The 19,104-nt window shown below is 42.7% G+C and overlaps 1 protein-coding gene across 2 annotated transcripts; it reads left to right on the top strand.

The window, feature by feature from the left end:
- The first annotated feature begins 1,442 nt into the window (after positions 1–1,442).
- Positions 1,443–17,759, top strand: Elac1 (elaC ribonuclease Z 1). 2 transcript variants are annotated; one of them, XM_070029131.1, is made up of 5 exons: positions 1,542–2,209; positions 5,116–5,169; positions 7,778–7,942; positions 14,042–14,509; positions 16,669–17,759. In XM_070029131.1, exons 3-5 carry the CDS (start codon positions 7,786–7,788, stop codon positions 17,133–17,135), a joined length of 1,092 nt encoding a protein of 363 aa, XP_069885232.1. In that variant the 5' UTR covers positions 1,542–2,209; positions 5,116–5,169; positions 7,778–7,785; the 3' UTR covers positions 17,136–17,759. The 2 variants fall into 2 exon arrangements, with proteins under 2 accessions (XP_069885231.1, XP_069885232.1); XM_070029130.1 differs by lacking the exons at positions 1,542–2,209; positions 5,116–5,169 and adding an exon at positions 1,443–1,516.
- The last annotated feature ends 1,345 nt before the right edge of the window (positions 17,760–19,104 follow it).

The raw sequence follows: 19,104 nt of genomic DNA, 5'->3' as shown, positions 1-19,104 counted from the left end.
TATTCAGGAGGCTGAGATTTGCAGGAAAGTTTGTGGGACTTTTGTCTCCAATAAACCACCAAAAAAGCCAGAAATGGAGCTTTGGCTCAAATGGTAGAGCACAAGCCTTGAGAAGAAGAAGAAAAAAAGACGGACAGTGGCTAGGCACTGAGTTCAAGTCCCAGGACCAACAAAAATAACTAAAACAATAATATCCACAAAGTTGAAACTCAATCAATACTTTAATAAACAAGGCTTTGAAGAACCCAAAAAGTAGAACAATTACAGTGTTTGTTTTAATGAAGTTGGGGTGAAGGCATAGGAGTTCTTATCCTTCCCTTCTAGTAATTCCTGGGTTTTTGTTTTGTTTTGTTTTTGTTTTGGGGGGTTGTTTTCTTTTTTTCTTTTTTTTTCTTTTTCCTGTCAGTCATGGGGCTTGAACTCAGGACCTGGGCGCTGTCCCTGAGCTCTTTTGCTCAAGGCTAGCTCTCTACCACTCTGAGCCAAGCACCATTTCCGGTTTTTGAGTGGTTAATTGGAGATAAGGGTCTCATGGGGACTTTTCTGCCTGGGCTGGCTTTGAACCTTGATCCTCAGATCTCAGCCTCCTGAGTAGCTAGAATTATAGGCGTGAGTCACTGGTGCCTGGCTCCTTTCTGATAATTTCAATAACCTCCACAAACAATTTTTAAAAAATTATCCCACACCTAAACAGTGTGGTGGTATCCACCTGGAATCCCAACACCTGGAAAGCTAAGGCAAGAGGATCATCAGTTTGAGGTTAGGCTGGGGCTATACCTGGAGACCCTACTTCCAAAAAACAAAGCAAAGTTCTTTTTTTCCTTTGTGGTTTGAACCCCATGTGCCTACACAATACACGACTTTTCACACAGGTTTCTATTACTATGTGTTTGCAAGGCTATGAGTGATACAGCACTATCAGCTGTATGATGATGATGATGTAGTTGTACAATGAGATTGCAATTCCATATGTCAGGTAATGAGTTCAGTGCATCTTGACTGATGCCAGCTTCACGTTTCAGCCAAATGCTAATGTAAGTGCAAAGAGGGCAGCGGCTCATGGAGGTCATGCTGGTAATGAACTCTCCCTCAAAATCCAGGGCACTTTCCTTTATAGACACGACCAGCTCACACTTTCAGATGTAGTGATTGAAAGACTCAGCTCAACCCCAAATTACAGGAACACGTGTAGGAGCAAAACAGTCTCATCTGGAAAACAAAATGCGGAAGAGTAAGCGCTCTCCTTCCTGGTGCAGCCACTTTGGCCATCACAGGTCCAACAAGCCACCACCAGGCAGCGAGCCGGGGAGCAGGAGTGCACCTGCAGGCCTTCCTGGGAGCACCTTCCCCGGCCCGAGGTGGGCACCATAGAGTGCGGACCTCCCGCGTCTCCTAGAGCGGCCGTGTGGGCCGCCGCCGGCGCACTTCCGGTCGCGCGCGACGCCACCCCGCGGACTGCCGGGCCTCGGAGCGGGCCTGCTCCTCCCTCGGCTCCTGCCCGGGCCTCGGGGAGAGGGTGAGTGGAGCCGGGCGCTGGCGGGGGGCGGGCGCGCTTCGGCGAGACTCGCCGGTCGGCGGGGCCCGGACGCGGAGGAGCCAGGCCCGGGGAGCGCGGGGGCGAGGATGCGCCTGGCCCGCCGCCCTAGGCCTCGGCCTCCCATCCCGCCTCAGGCGGGCGCTGCGCGGCCTCCTCGGAGCCCGGGCTCGCCGGCGGCCGGAGGCCGAGCTCCGCCTCGGTTCCCGGCTCGGCCCGGCTTCCCTCCTTCTCCCTCCTGCAGGCCACGGGTCTTTCCGTTCTAAAATGGAGGACGGCAGCGTCTGCCTTCCCTCCGCTAGCGGGTGATCGCGGGGCCGACGCGGCCTGGCCGCGAACTCCGTGCCGCTTCTCCACCCGACGGCCACGCGAGCCCCCGGGGAGCCTTGCAAAGGCTGCAGCGCCCCGGCCACCGGGCTACCCAGGACCGAGAACCGCGGACCCCGATGGCAAACGACAGGACCGTGATCACGAATGTGCACTTCGTAGCACGGTCTGGAGAAAGCCAGCAGCAGGGTCTTGGTGGTGGTGTTTGTTTTTTTTCTTTAATCCCTAAACCCAGCGACCTAACCTGATCTGGTTAGCTCATTTGTAATTGCTCTACGTAGAATGGTGCATGTCACAAAACATGCACCCAGTGATTAATTTCTACTTCCTTCCCAACCTGGTGGAAAGGTTTGTTATTTTATTGGTTTTTTTTAAACCTTTTATCATGGAAACTTTCAAACATATGGTAAAAGAATAGTATATTGAATTCCCAAATCTTCACCCCCACTGTTACTCTAAAGCAAATCAAATATATGCCATTTCATCCATTAATGTTTCTAAGACATAAAGTCATCACACATGATTGTCTAGTCAGCGTTTACAGTTATCAGCATTTACATTTGCCTAGTTATTTCTTCCCTGCTTCTCATCATTTCGTCCAAATCAGGATCCAGACAAGCTACATATACAATATTTGGATGATAATCTTTTCCCTTGACCTTGTTGAAAAACCAAGCCATTCTGTGGTTTCCTGCAGCCTAGATAATTGCTTTTTCCACCCTTGTGAATTCTTTTAATAAACTAACAGAGGCTTTCTCAGGGTCTGGTTGTTCTTTTTGCAAAGAAAAGTTCATGGAAGCTTACTGTGTAATTTTGGGGGGGGGTATCATCAGGCATTAACATCTCTCTTAGTGGACCTTTTATGTACAAGTTCTGCGGGGTAACCTAATAATTGGTCAGGGAATTAGACAAGGACGCCAGCTAATACCTGTAAAACAACATCTTTTGGCAGTGCCTAATGAAATAATGGATCTTGCCATGACCACTATTAGACAGCCAAACAATGTGTTCTTCATTGAAGTATCTCCTCCCACTTACCAAGTACTCTTGGCTCCAAGAATGGGGATGTAGTGTTGGGGTATCAGTGAATCAAGATTGCCCAAGAGTTGGTAACTCATGAGTTGAAGTTCAGTGATGAGTGTGTGGCAATGGAAAAATCTGATCTCTTCTGTATGATGGACTAGTGAGTTTAGGTTGCTTTATTCAGAGATTATCTCTCTCTATTGGCCTGTCTCTAGTTGTTAAATCATACTCCATGTTAAGAGTTACAGGGGAAGGGCCTCCTTACCACTTTTTGAAATGATCAAAACATTTCTGGTATGTTCTGGGATGAGAATTGTTCTAGGCTGGATGGGGCCTAATCACGAGTTTTAAAAGCTCTCCAGGTAATTCTGATAGGCTCCAGTGTTCCCCACCACTGATCTTGCAAAGTGATTCTATTTTAGTATTTACAAGTATTAGCGTTATACATTTTATTCCTCATTCTGTTTATTCTCACTTAGTAAAGAAGCCTCTAAAGCCTTTGCACTTTAAACTACTTAATTGTTAGAGGATGTTGATCTTAGAGTGAAAGCAGAGTAACACAGAAAGGACAACAGCAATAACCTCAGAGCTTGGTTCAGGTTAAGATGTGCCATGGGGTTTGTGAGGAGTGCGTGGGGCAAAGTGTGTAGGAAGCTTATTGTTTCCCAAAATGGAAACAAAGGCTAGATGACATGTAGTTAGAAATTCGTGTTTGAACTGATGGTGGCTCACAGGTATAGTTCTAGCTGCTTGAGGAGATTGAGATCAGGAGGATCACAACTCCAGGCCCATAAAGTTCATAGTAGACTCCTTCTTGAGCTTAGCACATAGTTGTCATCCCAGAGACCAGGAAATATAAATAGGATCGTGATTCAGGCCCACCCAGGCAAAAAGTAAAACCCTAGACTCTATTTGAAAAATAAACTGAGCAAAAGAACTAGAGGTCCTTTTAGAGAAAGCGTGTTTGTCCTATGGCAAATTTAAAAAACACCATCAGTATTAACCTAGGAAAAAAGTTAAATATCTCAAAAAGTTAATAGTTCCTCTCCTGCCTGCTTCCTTATCATCCTAATCAGCTGGGAGATGCCAGGTATTAAGAATATGGGGTAAGCCAGGCGCTGGTGGCTCACGCCTGTAATCCTAGCTACTCAGGAGGCTGAGATCTGAGGATCGCGGTTCAAAGCCAGCCCGGGCAGGAGAGACCGTGAGACTCCTGTCTCCAATAAACCACCAGAAAATCGGAAGTGGCGCTATAGCTCAAGTGGTAGAGCGCTCGCCTTGAGCTGAAGAGCTGAGGGACAGTGCCCAGACCCAGAGTTCAAGCCCCACGACCGACAAAAAAAAAAAAAAAAGAATATGGGGTATATCCATTTTTCATATCAGACTTTATCTTTTACATAAGTGAAGGGGTTGAGGCACTGTTAGAAAAATGAGATTATATCATAGACATCTGTAGCTTTTCCCACTCATAGTTGCAAACCTGAATATGTATTAACTGCAGGGTAGTTAATGAAATAAATAATACTAGAAATGTACGATACCATTTCCCTGTTGGCATCTATTTAGATTACTCCTATATTTTAATACACATAAGAGAATAGTTAGACATTATTGTGTATAGATTCTTTCATTTCTGCAGAGCAGGTTCCCAAAAATGAGATTGCTGGCTTTGTTAGCAATAGCATCATTAATGATAACTTTTTTTTTTTTTTTTGGTTCTAGTCTTGGGGCTTTTACTCAGGGGCTGGAAGCTGTCCCTAAGCTGCTTTTGCTCAAGACTATGAGTCTACCACTTAAGCCACAGCTCTCCACTTCAGGTTTTTTTGGTAGATTAGTGGAGATAAGAGTCTTGCAGACTTTCCTGCCCAGGCTGGCTTCAAACCTGGATCCTAAGATTTCAGCCTCCTAAGTAGCTAGGATTACAGATATGAACCACTGGTGCCTGGCTACATTAGTGATACTTAATACCAAATTATTCTCCCAGGACATAGTCACACCTCCCCATTAGTAGCTTTTGAGAGCATACATTTGCTGATTTCTTTTCAAGGTGGGTAGTACTGGCTAATAGTACTTCATTTACATTTGCCAGCTGGTGTATAAGAAATGGTGTCTCTTCTAAATACCTAAGAACTGACCACTTTTTATAATTATTGGCCATTTGATTTCTTCTGTCATTTGACACATTTTCTATTTTCTTTTGACATCATTTTTTTTGTTTGTGTTTTTGTCAGATGTGAGACTTGAACTCTGGGCCTGGGCACTGTCCCTGAGCTCTTCAGCTCAAGGTGAGCACTCTACCACCTGAGCCATAGTACCACTTCCGGTTTTCCGGTGGTTAACTGGAGATAAGAGTCTCATAGACTTTCCTGCCTGGGCTGGCTTTGAACTGTGATCCTCTTGAGTAGCTAAGATTATAGGTGTGAGCCACCGGTGCCTGACTTACATCATTTCTTTAATGCTGGTAGTAGAACTTGGACTCAGATCCTCATTCTTTGGCATTTGTTGGTGCCTGGCTTACATCATTTCTTTAATGCTGGTAGTAGAACTTGGACTCAGATCCTCATTCTTTGGCATTTGTTGCTCTAGGCCCTTTACCACTTGAGCCATGTCTCTAGTTCTAACTTTGCTGGTTAATTGCAGATTGGAGTCTCATAGATTTGTCTGCTGTCCCCAGAGTGGCTCCAAACCTCAATGAGTACTCAGATCTCAGCATCCAGAATAGCTAGGATTATAGTTGTCAGCAAACTAGCTGTTTTTGTTGTTTCCTGAATGCCTTTGCATAAACTTTTTTTGGTCCAAGACTGGGACTTGACTCAGTACTTGAAGCATTTGCTCATTGGCTAGTGCTCTGAGCCACATTTCCAATCCCTTTTGCATAAACTTTTTAAGGAATATTAGTTCCTTGTTATAAGGAGTATAAATAATTTTTCCAGCTATTGGGCTGGGAAGGTGGCTCAGTGGTAGAGCGCTTGCCTTGCATGCCTGAGGCCCTGGGTTCGATTCCTCAGCACCACATAAGCAAAAAGAAAAAAGCCGGAAGTGGTGCTGTGGCTCAAGTGGTAGAGCGCTAGCCTTGAGCTGAAGAGCTGAGGGACAGCGCCCAGGCCCAGAGTTCAGGCCCCACGACCGGACCCAAAAATAAATAAATAAAATAATTTTTCCAGCTATTATGTTTTCGTGTGCATGTGCCAATACTGGAACTTGAATTCTGGGCTTTGTGCATTTGGTTGGCCTTTTCACTCAAAGCTAGCACTCTCCCACTTGGGGCACTGCTGTACTTCTGGCTTTTTGCTGGTTAGAGATGAAAATCTCATTGGCTTTTTTGCTCAGGCTGGCTTTGAACCTGATCCTCAGATCTCAGATCCTAAATTGCTAGGAATATCCCAATGCCCAGTCCACTGTTAGGTTTTTGTCCTTCGACTTTTATATAAATGGCCCTTTTGCCTTCACAAGGGTTTCCCATCTCCAATGTATTATATATATATGTATATATAATACACATATATAATATATATTATATAGAGAGAGACATTCTGATTTTTTTCCCAGTGCTGAGGATAGAATCCAGGGGCTTGTGAATGCTAGGCAAGTCCTCTACCACTGAATGACATTGCGAACATCTTGGATTAGTGGGGTAAAAGTTGACAAGCCAATATCGACACACTAATTAAAGCTTATGTCATTGTGTTGTACAATTAACCAATGTGTAATTATGTTTATGTCTGTACACAGTGGTTTTGCTTACCTGAAAACCTCCTGTTCTCCACCTGTTTGGTCTTCTGTCTTCCATATCATTGACAAATACTGATCTAAAAACTGTCTCCATGGTTTACCTTTCTGAGAGTGTCAGTTGATTGGAATTCAAGTATAGTTTGTTTGCAGTGATAGGGATTGAATCTGTGGTTTTGAGCCTGCCAGAAAGTGCTCTAATACTAAGCCCCCAGCCTCTCAGCTGTAAGACTTTGCTGTTTTTTCCCCAGTACCGGGTTTGAACTCAGAGCCTCCTAATGCTCAGTTTACTTGCTTAACTAGTGCTTTACCCTTTGACCCAACCCATCTGCCACTCCCTAAGCCTACATAAACACATGTTCTCAATACTTACCAGAGGAGTGAAAAGCAAATAAGGAATTACAGGAAGTTCATTGGGCATAACTAGATGTTTTGTTTTTGCCAGTCCTGGGGCTTGAACTCGGCCTAAGCACTGTCCCTGAGCTTCTTTTTGCTCAAAGCTAGCACTCTACCACTTGAGCCACAGCACCACTTCCAGTTTTTCTGTTTCTTTAGTGCTGAGGAATAGAACCCAGGGCTTTGTGCATGCTAGGCAAGCACTCTACCACTAAGCCACATTCCCAGTCTCCCAGCTTTTGACCGATTATTTTGGAGATGGAGTCTCTCTTCTGCCTGGGCTAGCTTTGAATCTTGAGCCAACAGATCTCAGCCTCTTGAGTAAGGAGTAAGGATTATAGGCATCAGCCACTGTTGCCAACTGTAATTTTTAATGGATTAGATTTAGCTGTTTCTGTTTCTGTTTTTGTGTGTGTGTGTGTGTGTGTGTGTGTGTGTGTGTAAATGTGAGCAGTTATGTAAGGCTTCGTGACATACAGTTTTAGCTTTATTTAAGCTTGAGATGCAGCGTGGTGGTTGAGTACATACCTAGCATATGTGAGGTCCTAGGTTCAAATCCTAAAGCCTCCCTTTCCCACCCCCCTCACCCTTTTAATGTTAAAACTGGAAAGTAAGGTTTGAGTGGTGGAACATATATATGTTCAGCAGGTATAAGGCAGTAGAGTCAGTCCTTAGCACACACACAAAAAAATTGGTAACAGCAAATCTCGAGCAATTTGTTTTTGGTACAGTGACTTGAAATAATCCCCAATGATTTTTCTGTTTCAGGGTGGAAGATGTCTATGGATGTGACATTTCTTGGGACGGGAGCAGCATATCCATCCCCAACTCGGGGTGCCTCTGCTGTGGTCCTTCGGTGTGAGGGCGAATGCTGGCTCTTTGACTGTGGGGAGGGGACACAGACACAGCTTATGAAAAGCCAGCTTAAAGCAGGTCAGTGTGCATTCCACTTTCTCATGATTAGCATTTGTTCTACCCCCTTTTCTTGGTTGTCCGTGGCCCGTTATTCAAAAATAGTCCAACAGTGGCATCATTCTTCAGTCCTAGAGTCCTGACAAAACTTCAAAGGGTCTCGGGCATCTCGTTATGCCCACTGAACTTCCTGTAATTCTTTATTTGCTTTTAACTCCTCTGGTAGGTATTGAGAACATGTGTTTATGTAGGCTTAGGGAGTGGGAGATGGGTTGGGATATGTCAGGCCTAGTAAATGGACACTGCCCTAGTCAGGCAGAACTGCATGTATTTCTTTGTACCAGGTGATAGTTGTCATGATCAAAAGCAAATTGGTAACTATTCAGAGTGAAACCCTCTTTCTACTTGGGTTTATCAGAGAAGTTACCTGTGAATTGTAGAGAAAGGTGGAGAAATTTCCTCAAAAAGAGTTCCAGCTAGAGGGAATGGAATGAGCCAAGGCCAGCATTTGGGAGATAGGGAAGTCCACTTGTAGAAAATCTCAGCTTAGATTCAGGCAGATCTAGATTTTAATCCCAGCTGTTTCTGAAGCTCGTAACCTTAGTGGATCATCAGAGTAAATTTTATTTTCCTTGACTGAAAACTACTTAGAAGGAGTATTATGAGCTAGATGTGGTGGTTAGTGGTTCATGCCTGTAATCCTTTTCCTTAGGAGGCAGAGGCAGGAGGAAGAGTTCAAGGCCAACTGGGACTATGTAGTGAGACTCTGAAAAAATGGGCAGTGATGTTATGAAAATTATATAGTGTGTATTATATATAATATCCATAATATAAAATTCCTTCTTTGAATGTCTGCCTCTTTGGAGGCTTTTCTGAACCTCCTGGGTTAAGTAATTCCTTCATCCTAGTAATTCTATTATTTTAGCCTATTTTTATCAACTTCTTAGCATCATTAGATTCTGGAAATACGTTACCTAAATAGTTTTGTTTCTGTGCTCTTTGTACAATAAATTATATTGAGCAATCACTTATGTTCCTCGTAGAATCTGTTCAGTTCGTAGATTGGCAAGACATTCAGGAACATTCAAGACATTCAATGCCTTTGACTTTCTGGGTCTTGATAAATAGTAGTTGCCACAGTACTCCTACAACTCATCTCAGAGCAGGGCACTTGACAACTAAAGGATATGTCTAGTGTGCAAGGATTTGTCCAGCAAGAGAAACTGATGATATATGATGATGAGTAGAATTCTGGAGGTGCTTCCCAAACACTTTTGGAGCATGAAGAAAAGGGTACCAGCTATGGTAGGACATGTACCTAGCATGTGTGAGGGGGCCTGGGTTCCATCTCTAGCATCAAGAACAAAAGACATACAAGGAAACAAAATGACTATAAAGTAATTATTTGAAGTATCACAAAAGTATGAGTTTTTAAAAATATCTTGTAAAGGTGATAAGCTGAGAGGTTGCAGTTAGATAAGTAAGGTAATGAATACATTTCTTTTTAAACACTGCTACCCCCTTTTCATTTTCTCATGCTTACCCCTTTCTGCTCCCTTCCCCCCTGAGTTGTATAGTTCATTTCCAACATAGTGTGAAGTGAGTATCATTGTTGCATGAGTTCATCCTTAGTCCTGCTGTTTAATAGTACGATTTTAACATGATTATACAAATGTCTAAATGGGATGGAGTTATAGCTGAGTAGTGGAATGTGTGCTTGGGATCTGTGAAGCCCTGGGTTGTTTCTAGCACCAAAAATGAAATAATGTAAGGAATTTTAAAATTATGGTAAAAGGTATATGATATATAGAACATGTTTTGTAATTGTGGGACCATTTGAGGGTAGTACAAGTTAAGGAGAAAATGTTAGAGAGTGAACAGTATATTGAATCTGAGCAAAGATGGCAAAATGAAACTTACTGAGACCTGTTGAATATTAGGGATGGGGGATGAGGAAAGTGAAGATAAGCCAGGGAGTTAATCTTATTAAAATACTGTATAAGGCTGAGCACTGGTGGCTCATACCTGTAATCCTAGCTACTCAGGAGGCTGAGATCTGAAGATTGTGGTTCAAAGCCAGCCCAGGCAGGAAAAGTCATGAGATTCTTTATCTCTAATTAATCACCAAAAAGCTGAAAGTGGAGCTATAGCTTAAGTGATAAAATGCTAACCTTGAGCATAAAAGCTCAAGGACAGCACCTAAATCCCGAGTTTAAGCCCCAAGACTGGCACAGAAAAAACAACAGCAAAAAGCTGTATATGCACGTGTGAAACTCTATGGGTAAAACCCCTTTTTACAGCTGGGCACTGGTGGCTCACGCCTGTAATCCTAGCTACTTAGGAGGCTGAGAAATGAGTATCATGGGTCAAAGTCAGCCCAGGCAGGAAAGTCTGTGAGACTCTTATCTCAGTTAACTACTCAGAAAAAGCCAGAAGTGGCTCTGTGGCTCAAGTGGTAGAGCGTTCACCTTGAGCTGAAGAACTCAGGGACGGTGCCCAGGCCCAGAGTTCAAGCCCCACAACCAACAAAAAAAACAAACAGGGCTGGGAAGGTGGCTCAGTGGTAGAGTGCTTGCCTCCCATGCATGAGGCCCTGGGTTCGATTCCTCAGCACCACATAAACAGAAAAGGTCAGAAGTGGTGCTGTAGTAGAGTACTAACCTTGAGCTGAAGAGCTGAGGGACAGCACCCAGGCCCAGAGTTCAGGCCCCACAAGTGACCCCCCCCCAAAAAAAAACCATCTTTTTACAATTAGCATACACTAAAAATAATGGATAGAAATATGAAATAGTTCCTGTCAGATGGGCATACCAGTAGGGGTCAAAAAATAGTACATGACAAAAATGGAGCTATGAAGCTTGTTGAGATTGGTTTGGGAAGTGGAGAGAGAACTGAGGGAGAGTGATGGAGGGGCTGAATATGATCAAGGTCAATATATGGATATATCAGAGTGTAACCTCCTTCTACAACTAATTGATGGTATAAAATGTATGTATTTTAATTTTTTTATTTTTATTTTTTTGTAATCCTGGGACTTGAACTAGGCCTGGGCACTGTCCTTGAGCCTCTTTGTACTCAAGGCTAGCACTCAACCACTTGAGCCACAACACCACTTCTGGCTTTTTCTGAGTAGTTTATCTGAGATAAGAGTCTCACAGACTTTCCTGCCTGGCCTGGCTTAGAACTGTGATCCTCAAATCTCAGCCTTCTGAAGTTAGGATTACATGTGTGAATTACCAGTGCCTGTCATAAAAAATACTTTTAAAAGTATGTAAATATCTGGTCACCAGTGGCTCATGCCTGTAATGCTTGCTACTTTGGAGGCTGAGATTAGAGAACCATGGTTCAAAGCTATCCTGGGCAGGAAAGATCATGAGATTCTTATAGTCAATTAAGCACCAAAAACGCTGGAAGTGGAGCTGTGGCTCAAATAGTAGAGTGCCATCCTTTAGCAGAAAACACTAAGGGACAGTATCCAACCTGACTTCAAGCCCTAGGACTGGTGTGCACATGCATGCGTGTGTGTGCACACACAGTATATATGAAAAATAATTATAGAGGTGTAAACAAACCAAAATGGTATAAGAATGGGCTGGGAAGGTGGCTCAGTGGTAGAGCGCTTGCCTTGCATGCATGAGGCCTTGGGTTCGATTCCTCAGCACCACATAAGCAAAAAGAAAAAAGCCAGAAGTGGCGCTGTGGCTCAAGTGGTAGAGCGCTAGCCTTGAGCTGAAGAGCTGAGGGACAGCACCCAGGCCCAAAGTTCAGGCCCCATGACCGGACCCAAAAAATAAAAAAAAAGAAAAGCCTAAATTGTTTTCTTGTAAGTTTATTTCTTTTTGTTTGTTTGTTTGGTTCGTTAGTTTGGGGCTTGAACTCAAGGCCTCCCTTTCTCAGTAAGGGCAGAGCCATGCCTACAGTTCCAGCTTTTTGCTTGATAATTGGAAATAAGAGTCTTACAGACTTTTCTGCTCCAACTGCCTTCAAATGGTGATCCTCAGATCTTTGCCTCCTGAGTTAGGATTACAGGTGTGAGCCACAGGTACTGGCTCTGTAGGTACATTTTCTATACAACTAGACACAGTGATGGGGGGATGGGAGTATTTGTGTATGTGTAAGTAACTTTGTCTAAATAGAATCATATTGTATCTGGTGTAGCCTGTTTTTTTATTTTCAGCTGAAGAGTGCATATGTACAGCCTATCACTGACCTTTCCCTATGGCAAGAGTATGACTGCATTGTTACTTTTAGAGGATGCTTAGCATCCCACTCCTATGTGGGCAGTATGTTTCTCCATCTCTTCCTTGTTCTCAAGGGAAAGGGAACACATGTGTTCTCTTCCTTGACCCTTCCTCATACCTTTGATAACTGTGGTTGTTCTTCATTCTCTCTGAAATCAAGTTTCTTGGAAAAATGCAATGTTTGTCTTTTCTGAAACTGTGATAACTGTGGGAAACAATTTTTCACTTACTTCATTTCCCTTTGTGATTTAGGTTCCCAGACTTGTTTTGATATTCAGCTTTGACTTTGTTTTGGAGTAGATAGGGAGAGGGCTCAGAAAGTGTAGGTGTGTAGGTTTTGAGGCTAATGTGTGAACTGAACTCAGCAGCTGTTGTAGTCCCGTTATCTGCAGAGACTTCAGGTCTCTGAGATGGTTTGATCAGGGGAAAGGAGGAAATGAAAGGATTCTCAAATTCAAAAAGAAATTCATGAATTGACAAAAAACCAAAGACTAAAAAGAGAAAAGGAATATATTAAGAAAACTTTTAGAATGAGAGAGCATGTCTTGGGGATGCTCAAGGTCCCAAATCAGCCTCTGTCTAATCCTTTGTTCTCTGCTCCCCCGTTCCTTTAAGAACAACTCTGTCATAGGTTGAATCACGTTGTAGTAAACTGCCCTGTTCTTTATGGTATTGATAACTGCTCCTGTTCTTTGATGGTATCAGATACTTAGTGTGCTAGTTGTCTTTGTTACTTTCAAAATGCCTATGGTGCATCTTAGAAAATGCTGATGTGGCATCCTGCCACATACCAGCAGTAAATTCACTTTACCATTGGCTAATTTAAGTCGTAACCCAAGCCCTTGTGTATGAAAAAGCTGGTGTATTTAGACTGAAAGTAAGAGAAGAGTGGGCCCAAGTGTCCTTACCTTGTACCCTGGGGGATCTGCCCCAGTCTGCATCTGCGATCTGTTGCTTGCCTCTTCCTTGTTTGTCATCCATTCCACTACTACCTTTTTTCTTTTCTTTCCTCCCCCTTCTCTCCCTTGTCCTTTCTCCTTCCCTGAAACCTCACTGACAGAATCTGATTTGGTTAGTTAATCACTGTCCAATAAGGATTCCCTAAAAGGCAGTTTGGGGGTTCAGGCCATGGTATAGTCACTTGGAGTCTATAGAACATTTGGTTTGCTGTTCTCAGAGGGAGCAGTGTAACTGTCAGAAGCTTTTGATAGTTGTTCCATTTAGCTAGATAAATTATTTTCTTCTTTTATATTTCGTGTGTGCGTGTGTGTGTGTGTGTGTGTGTGTGTGTGTGTGTGTGTGTGTGTGTGTGTGTGTGTGTGTGTGTGTGTGTGTGTGTGTGTGTGTGTGTGTGTGTGTGTGTGTGTGTGTGTGTGTGTGTGTGTGTGTGTGTGGTGTCCTTCGGATTCTTTCTGCTCAAGGCTAGTGCTCTACCACTTGAGTCATTGTTCCACTTCCAGCTTTTGTTAAAAAAAAGTATTCTATTGGAGTCTCATGAATTTTTCTGCCTGCTTTAATCCATGATCCTCAGATCTCAGTCTTTTGTGTAGCCAGGATTACAAGCATGAACCACTGGTACCTGGCTAATACCTCTTTTTTTTAAGTGAAAGAATATGTCAGAAATACTGGGAAAACTGTAAAATGATGTAATTTAAAGATATTTTATGAAAATGTTATTTCCTACGTAAGACCATCCAGTGAAATTAAGCCTATCTCTTGCTTCTGGAATATTGCAGCAAAATGTAAAATAAGCTCATGGCAGTAGACAGAACTTATATTCACTTTTCTACTTTTTATAGTAGTTGCTAGGCTTGTTTCAAATAGCTTTGTCTCTGTTTTCATTTCTGAAAACTTACTGTCTCTTTGTCTCAATCGAAAGGGAGAATCACCAAGATCTTTATCACGCACCTCCATGGAGACCACTTTTTTGGCCTTCCTGGCCTCCTCTGCACAATCAGCCTGCAGAGTGGCTCTACTGCCACTAAACAGCCTATTGAAATCTACGGCCCTGTAGGGCTTCGGGACTTCATCTCGCGCACCATGGAGCTCTCTCACACTGAGCTCGTCTTTCCTTATGTGGTCCATGAGCTGGTGCCAACAGCTGATCAGTGTCCTCCAGAAGAACTGAAAGAATTTTCATATGTGGGTAAAGCAGATGGTTCTCCCAAAGAAGGACAAGGAAGAACTATCCTATTAGACTCTGAAGAAAACTCCTACCTTCTGGTTGATGATGAACAGTTTGTTGTAAAAGCATTCCGCCTCTTCCACAGAATTCCTTCCTTTGGGTTTTCAGTTGTGGAAAAGAAACGCCCAGGTAAACTCAATGCACAGAAGCTGAAAGACCTTGGTAAGTGTTTTTAACCCTCTCATCATCTGGGCTGTTTTAATTAAGCCATTAGCAAGATCACAATAACCTTCCTTTATCTCAGGCCTAAAACAGATAATTTCTGTACTTCCTTTGCCTAAACTTTTCTTTTTAAGGGGTATCCTATGGGTCAAAAATGCTTTTTGGAACCAAAGCCAACTATGTTTTGAATATTTCTCACTTCAGCTTCTTAGATTCACTGGTTTGGTCAGCAAGGTGATTTGGGGGTAGGGGTGAGATGAAGATGATAGTTTTAGATCTAGGATTTATCTTTATGGTTTTTTGTTGACCCTGCTATAGATTGAACCTAGGGCATCCCATGTGCTAGTCTGCCAGTGAGCTATACTTTTAGCCTTCACATCTTCCTATGGAAGATTTTTTTTTTTTAGTTTTTTTATGGTTATTATAAAGGTGATGTGGGGCTGGGAAGGTGGCTCAGTGGTAGAGCGCTTGCCCTGCATGCCTGAGGCCCTGGGTTCAATTCCTCAGCACCACATAAGCAAAAAAAGCCGGAAGTGGCACTGTGGCTCAAGTGGTAGAGTGCTAGCCTTGAGCTGAAGAGCTGAGGGACAGCGCCCAGGCCCAGAGTTCAGGCCCCACGACCGGACCCCCCCCCCCAAAAAAAATGTGATCTACAGAGGGATTACAGTTACATAAGTCAGTAAAGAGTGCATTTCTTTTTGGTCAATGTTAGCCTGTCCCTCACTCTTCCAGTTTTCCCTCTCATCCCACCCACAAGTTATGTAGTTCATTTTCAATACAGTGTCTAGTGAGTATCATTGCTGCATTTGTTTACTTTTGTTTCTCTATTTCTGTGCCTCCCCTTATACTCCCAGAGACATAAGAATGAACATATAGAACATAAATGAAAGAAAATAAAAACAGAAAAAAAGAAAAAAAAAAACCTCTTGTTTTATTTCCTAGAGTTCATTTCCATACAGGTTTTGTTTTTTTGAGATAGGCTTGCTATATAGCCCAAGCTGGCCTCGAACTCACCATCCTCCTGTCTCAGCCTCCCTGGGCTAGGATTAGAAGTTTGTACCATCAGGCAGAGCCGTAAGGTATGTTTTCAGTGACATCATTAGTTTTTGCTACAAGGAGTTTTCGCTATTAATTCTTCTCCTTACAGCTACAGCCAACTACTTCCAGGTTTCCCCCCACCCCCACCCCTATCTTCTTTCCTACTCATTCAAATTAATTTGGTGTTTAGAACACAGCATTTCCACTAGTTTTACCCATAGTTGAATATGTATCTAATACTATGAGGAAGAAGCACAGAGATGGTCCTGGGCCCCTTACAGGCTTCACACCATTGTGCATGAGGGGTTCTCAGCTCCTCTCACTAACAGGACAGGCATCCCATTTCCAGCATTGCTACCTCCCTTGGCAGAGGGTGGCTCTACCTATAAAAAGTATGAGTTGTTTTTCTATTTCTTTATACAATCTCTTGCTCTACCAAACTAAGATGCTATATAGTATTGGCTAAGGACAAAGGTGTTTTTCTTATCTAAAAGCTTGTGGAAATTCTATTCTGCTTGGGAAGTTTAAACAGGATCTGTGTTGGAATTAGTGATCATGTAATACTTGTTTGTAAGTATTGTCCAGAGTGATGATCAGATATTAAAGTAAGATTGAGGCCCAGCTTGGTAAATATGGAGTTGCCTCTACCCACCAGTCACATGTGATTGCCTGAAAGGCTTCTTGATCTTGCCATCCCAACAGTCTTCTCTAACAAGTTTCTTAATAAGATAGTTCATAGGTATTGGTTTTGCCTATGTATTGATTGTATTATTATTTAGATGTGTTCTTTAATTTTACCCATAGATGAGCCTATTGAATAAAGTAGCCTCAAAAACTGTCACTGCCATGCAGAGTTTGTATCTTGGCTGTAGTAAGGTCTTAGTAAGATTTGGGAGCTTATATGTCACTTGACATGCTCATGGAATGTAAAGCCATTATTAAAATCAGTAATCAACACATACAAATATCTCAAGTTATTTACAAATAGCAAAACATGTATAACAATTGTGAAAGGAATCATATGCCGTTTCTGTTTGCTGTTTGCTGTGCTGTTAAAATAGACTTTTAAAAACTCATCAGTTCCTTACACATGATGTAATGTTATCTGCTTTCATCATTAGGTGTTCCTCCAGGCCCTGCCTACGGAAAGCTGAAAAATGGAATTTCTGTGGTTCTAGAAAATGGGGTTACAATTTCTCCTCAAGATGTGTTAAAAAAGCCTATTGTTGGGAGAAAAATCTGCATATTGGGTGACTGTTGTGGGGTTGTGGGTGATGGAGGCATGAAGCTGTGCTTAGAAGCAGACTTGTTGATTCATGAGGCGACCCTGGATGATGCCCAAATGGACAAGGCAAAGGAGCATGGCCACAGCACCCCCCAGATGGCAGCAACGTTTGCAAAGCTGTGCCGGGCAAAGAGGCTCGTTCTGACTCACTTCAGTCAGAGGTACAAACCAGTTGCCTTGGCCAGAGAAGGAGAAGCAGATGGCATTGCAGAGCTGAAGAAGCAAGCAGAGTCAGTATTAGATCTCCAAGAAGTAACTCTAGCGGAAGATTTTATGGTTATTGGCATTCCAATCAAGAAATGAAACCAGCATCCCTAAATGTATGTTGCCATGTCTGTGAATGTGTTACCAACCAGATTTTTGGTTTGGTTTTTTTGTGTGTGTGTGTGTTGGTCTGAATATCTATCTGGGTCTTAATAATCCTGGAAGGATTGAGCTGCATTGCTGAACTGACTCGGTAAGGAGAGGGAACAGATGAAAAAAATCCAGCACCCTTCGTTAAGTGCAAAATGATAGATTTGACAAAATGGTAGATTTTTACTTCCCACTTTGTAGCTACTATCACAGATAGCAGCCAGTATTCTGTGCAATCCTGGGCTTAGCTTCTGCCCAACTTTATTGCTCTTATTGGCCATGTGTCCAGGACCTGGCTCTCTTAACTAAAAATGTTATTTTGGTAGTTTGTGTTAAATCTGTTCGTATAATTAACAGCAGAGAGAAAAGTGTAATGAGATACTGTACATGCTGTATCTCTAGTAGTTTGACAATGGCTTTGCTGGAATACTGAATACATGGTTGAATTCGATGTTTATCTTAGTCTTTTTGAGAACTTCCTGGTGGTTCTTAACCTATGCTTCTCAGATGGGTGCTCTCTTTAGGAATCTGGCAGCAGTGGAGACGTTTCCTGGTCACAGTGACCCAAGGGGGGGGGGGGGTGGTGGGGGGTGGTACTACTGTACAAACTACTAGCTGGTTTGTACAGTAAAGATTTAGCTCCTCGCAAATTGCAAATAGCAGGCCTGTTGAGATATTCAAATTAAAACTTACACTCCAATGTCAATATACTTTACCAAAGTTAGTGACATAATGAGTTGAATTACTACATAAATCAAATTCTACAGTGGATCTTAAAGCGTGGATACTTGAGAATTGAAATACCATGTCAAATGTTTCAAGGTATGAGTCATCAAGTGAAGTTTATGAATGTGAACGCAAAAAGTTGTATCCAACAGGTTTAATTTACATGTCTCTTTAATGATTCTTTGTTCTTTTGTTTACCGTTGTTGTATTTCCCAGAATGTGTTCTCTGGAAAGCTAGTATAGCATGCTGATGCATTCAGAAGGCTCCTTCCTCACATTGGTTTGGGAAAGTGTTAACGCTGTGTGCTCCCCTGGGACAGGGCTGGTGCCCTGCAACATTTTTTAAATGACAGTACTTGTAATGCTTAAGAAACTGGTTTTGGGGCTGGGAATGTGGCTTAATGGTAGAGTGCTTATCTAGCATGCATGAAGCCCTGGCTTCAATTCCTCAGCACCACATAAACAGAAAAAGCCAAAGTGGAGCTGTGGCTCAAGTGGTAGAATGCTTGCCTTGGTCAAAGGAAGTTCAGGGACAGTGCCCAGGCCCTGAGTTGAAGCCCCAGGACTGGCAAAAGCAAAAAAGAAAAAGGAAAAAAGAAACTGGCTTTGGTATCAGAAATACTTGATTCCAGTGTCTGTACTTTATATGGTACCTCTCTGAAGTCTGGAGCAGTTTACTCTTCACTCTTAGTTTCTTTACCTCTTTCATCTCAAAAATTGGGAAAATAATAAAACCTACTTCATAGGATTGTTGTGAAGATTAATGAGGGTGTATACAAGGAGCGCAGCATGGTGTATAAAGGTTGGAGAAGCCTTGTAGTACAGAGGCCACCAGCTCTTGAGACTCTCTCATTCCTACTCCTAACCTCACAACAACCTAGACAAAATTATACTATGTGGTACAGTGGACACTTAAATTCCTTTCATTTCTAGGGTTTCACTGATCAGAATGTCTGCTTTCTTCTAGTTGGAGAGGCTGCACAGCAGTGATAGTTCAGTTTGCTTAAGTTCTCATCACTGTGGTGTGGCCTCCAGAGTGGCTAGATTCTCACTCTAAAGTAGTTCTTACCCCTAAAGTACTCAAGCTTGAGCAGAATCGAAGTATATCTTTGTTTCCAAACTTAATTTAAATAAGCATTAATTCAATAACTACTGTGTACCCAAATATATATAAGAGGCAATAGCTAGGACT

The sequence above is a fragment of the Dipodomys merriami genome, unplaced genomic scaffold (assembly GCF_024711535.1).
Source record: "Dipodomys merriami isolate MVZ:Mamm:240054 unplaced genomic scaffold, mDipMer1.0.p SCAF_2, whole genome shotgun sequence".
NCBI lineage: Eukaryota > Metazoa > Chordata > Mammalia > Rodentia > Heteromyidae > Dipodomys > Dipodomys merriami.
The sequence above is the reverse complement of the archived record's forward strand: the minus strand, read 5'-3'. Positions and strand labels throughout refer to the sequence as shown.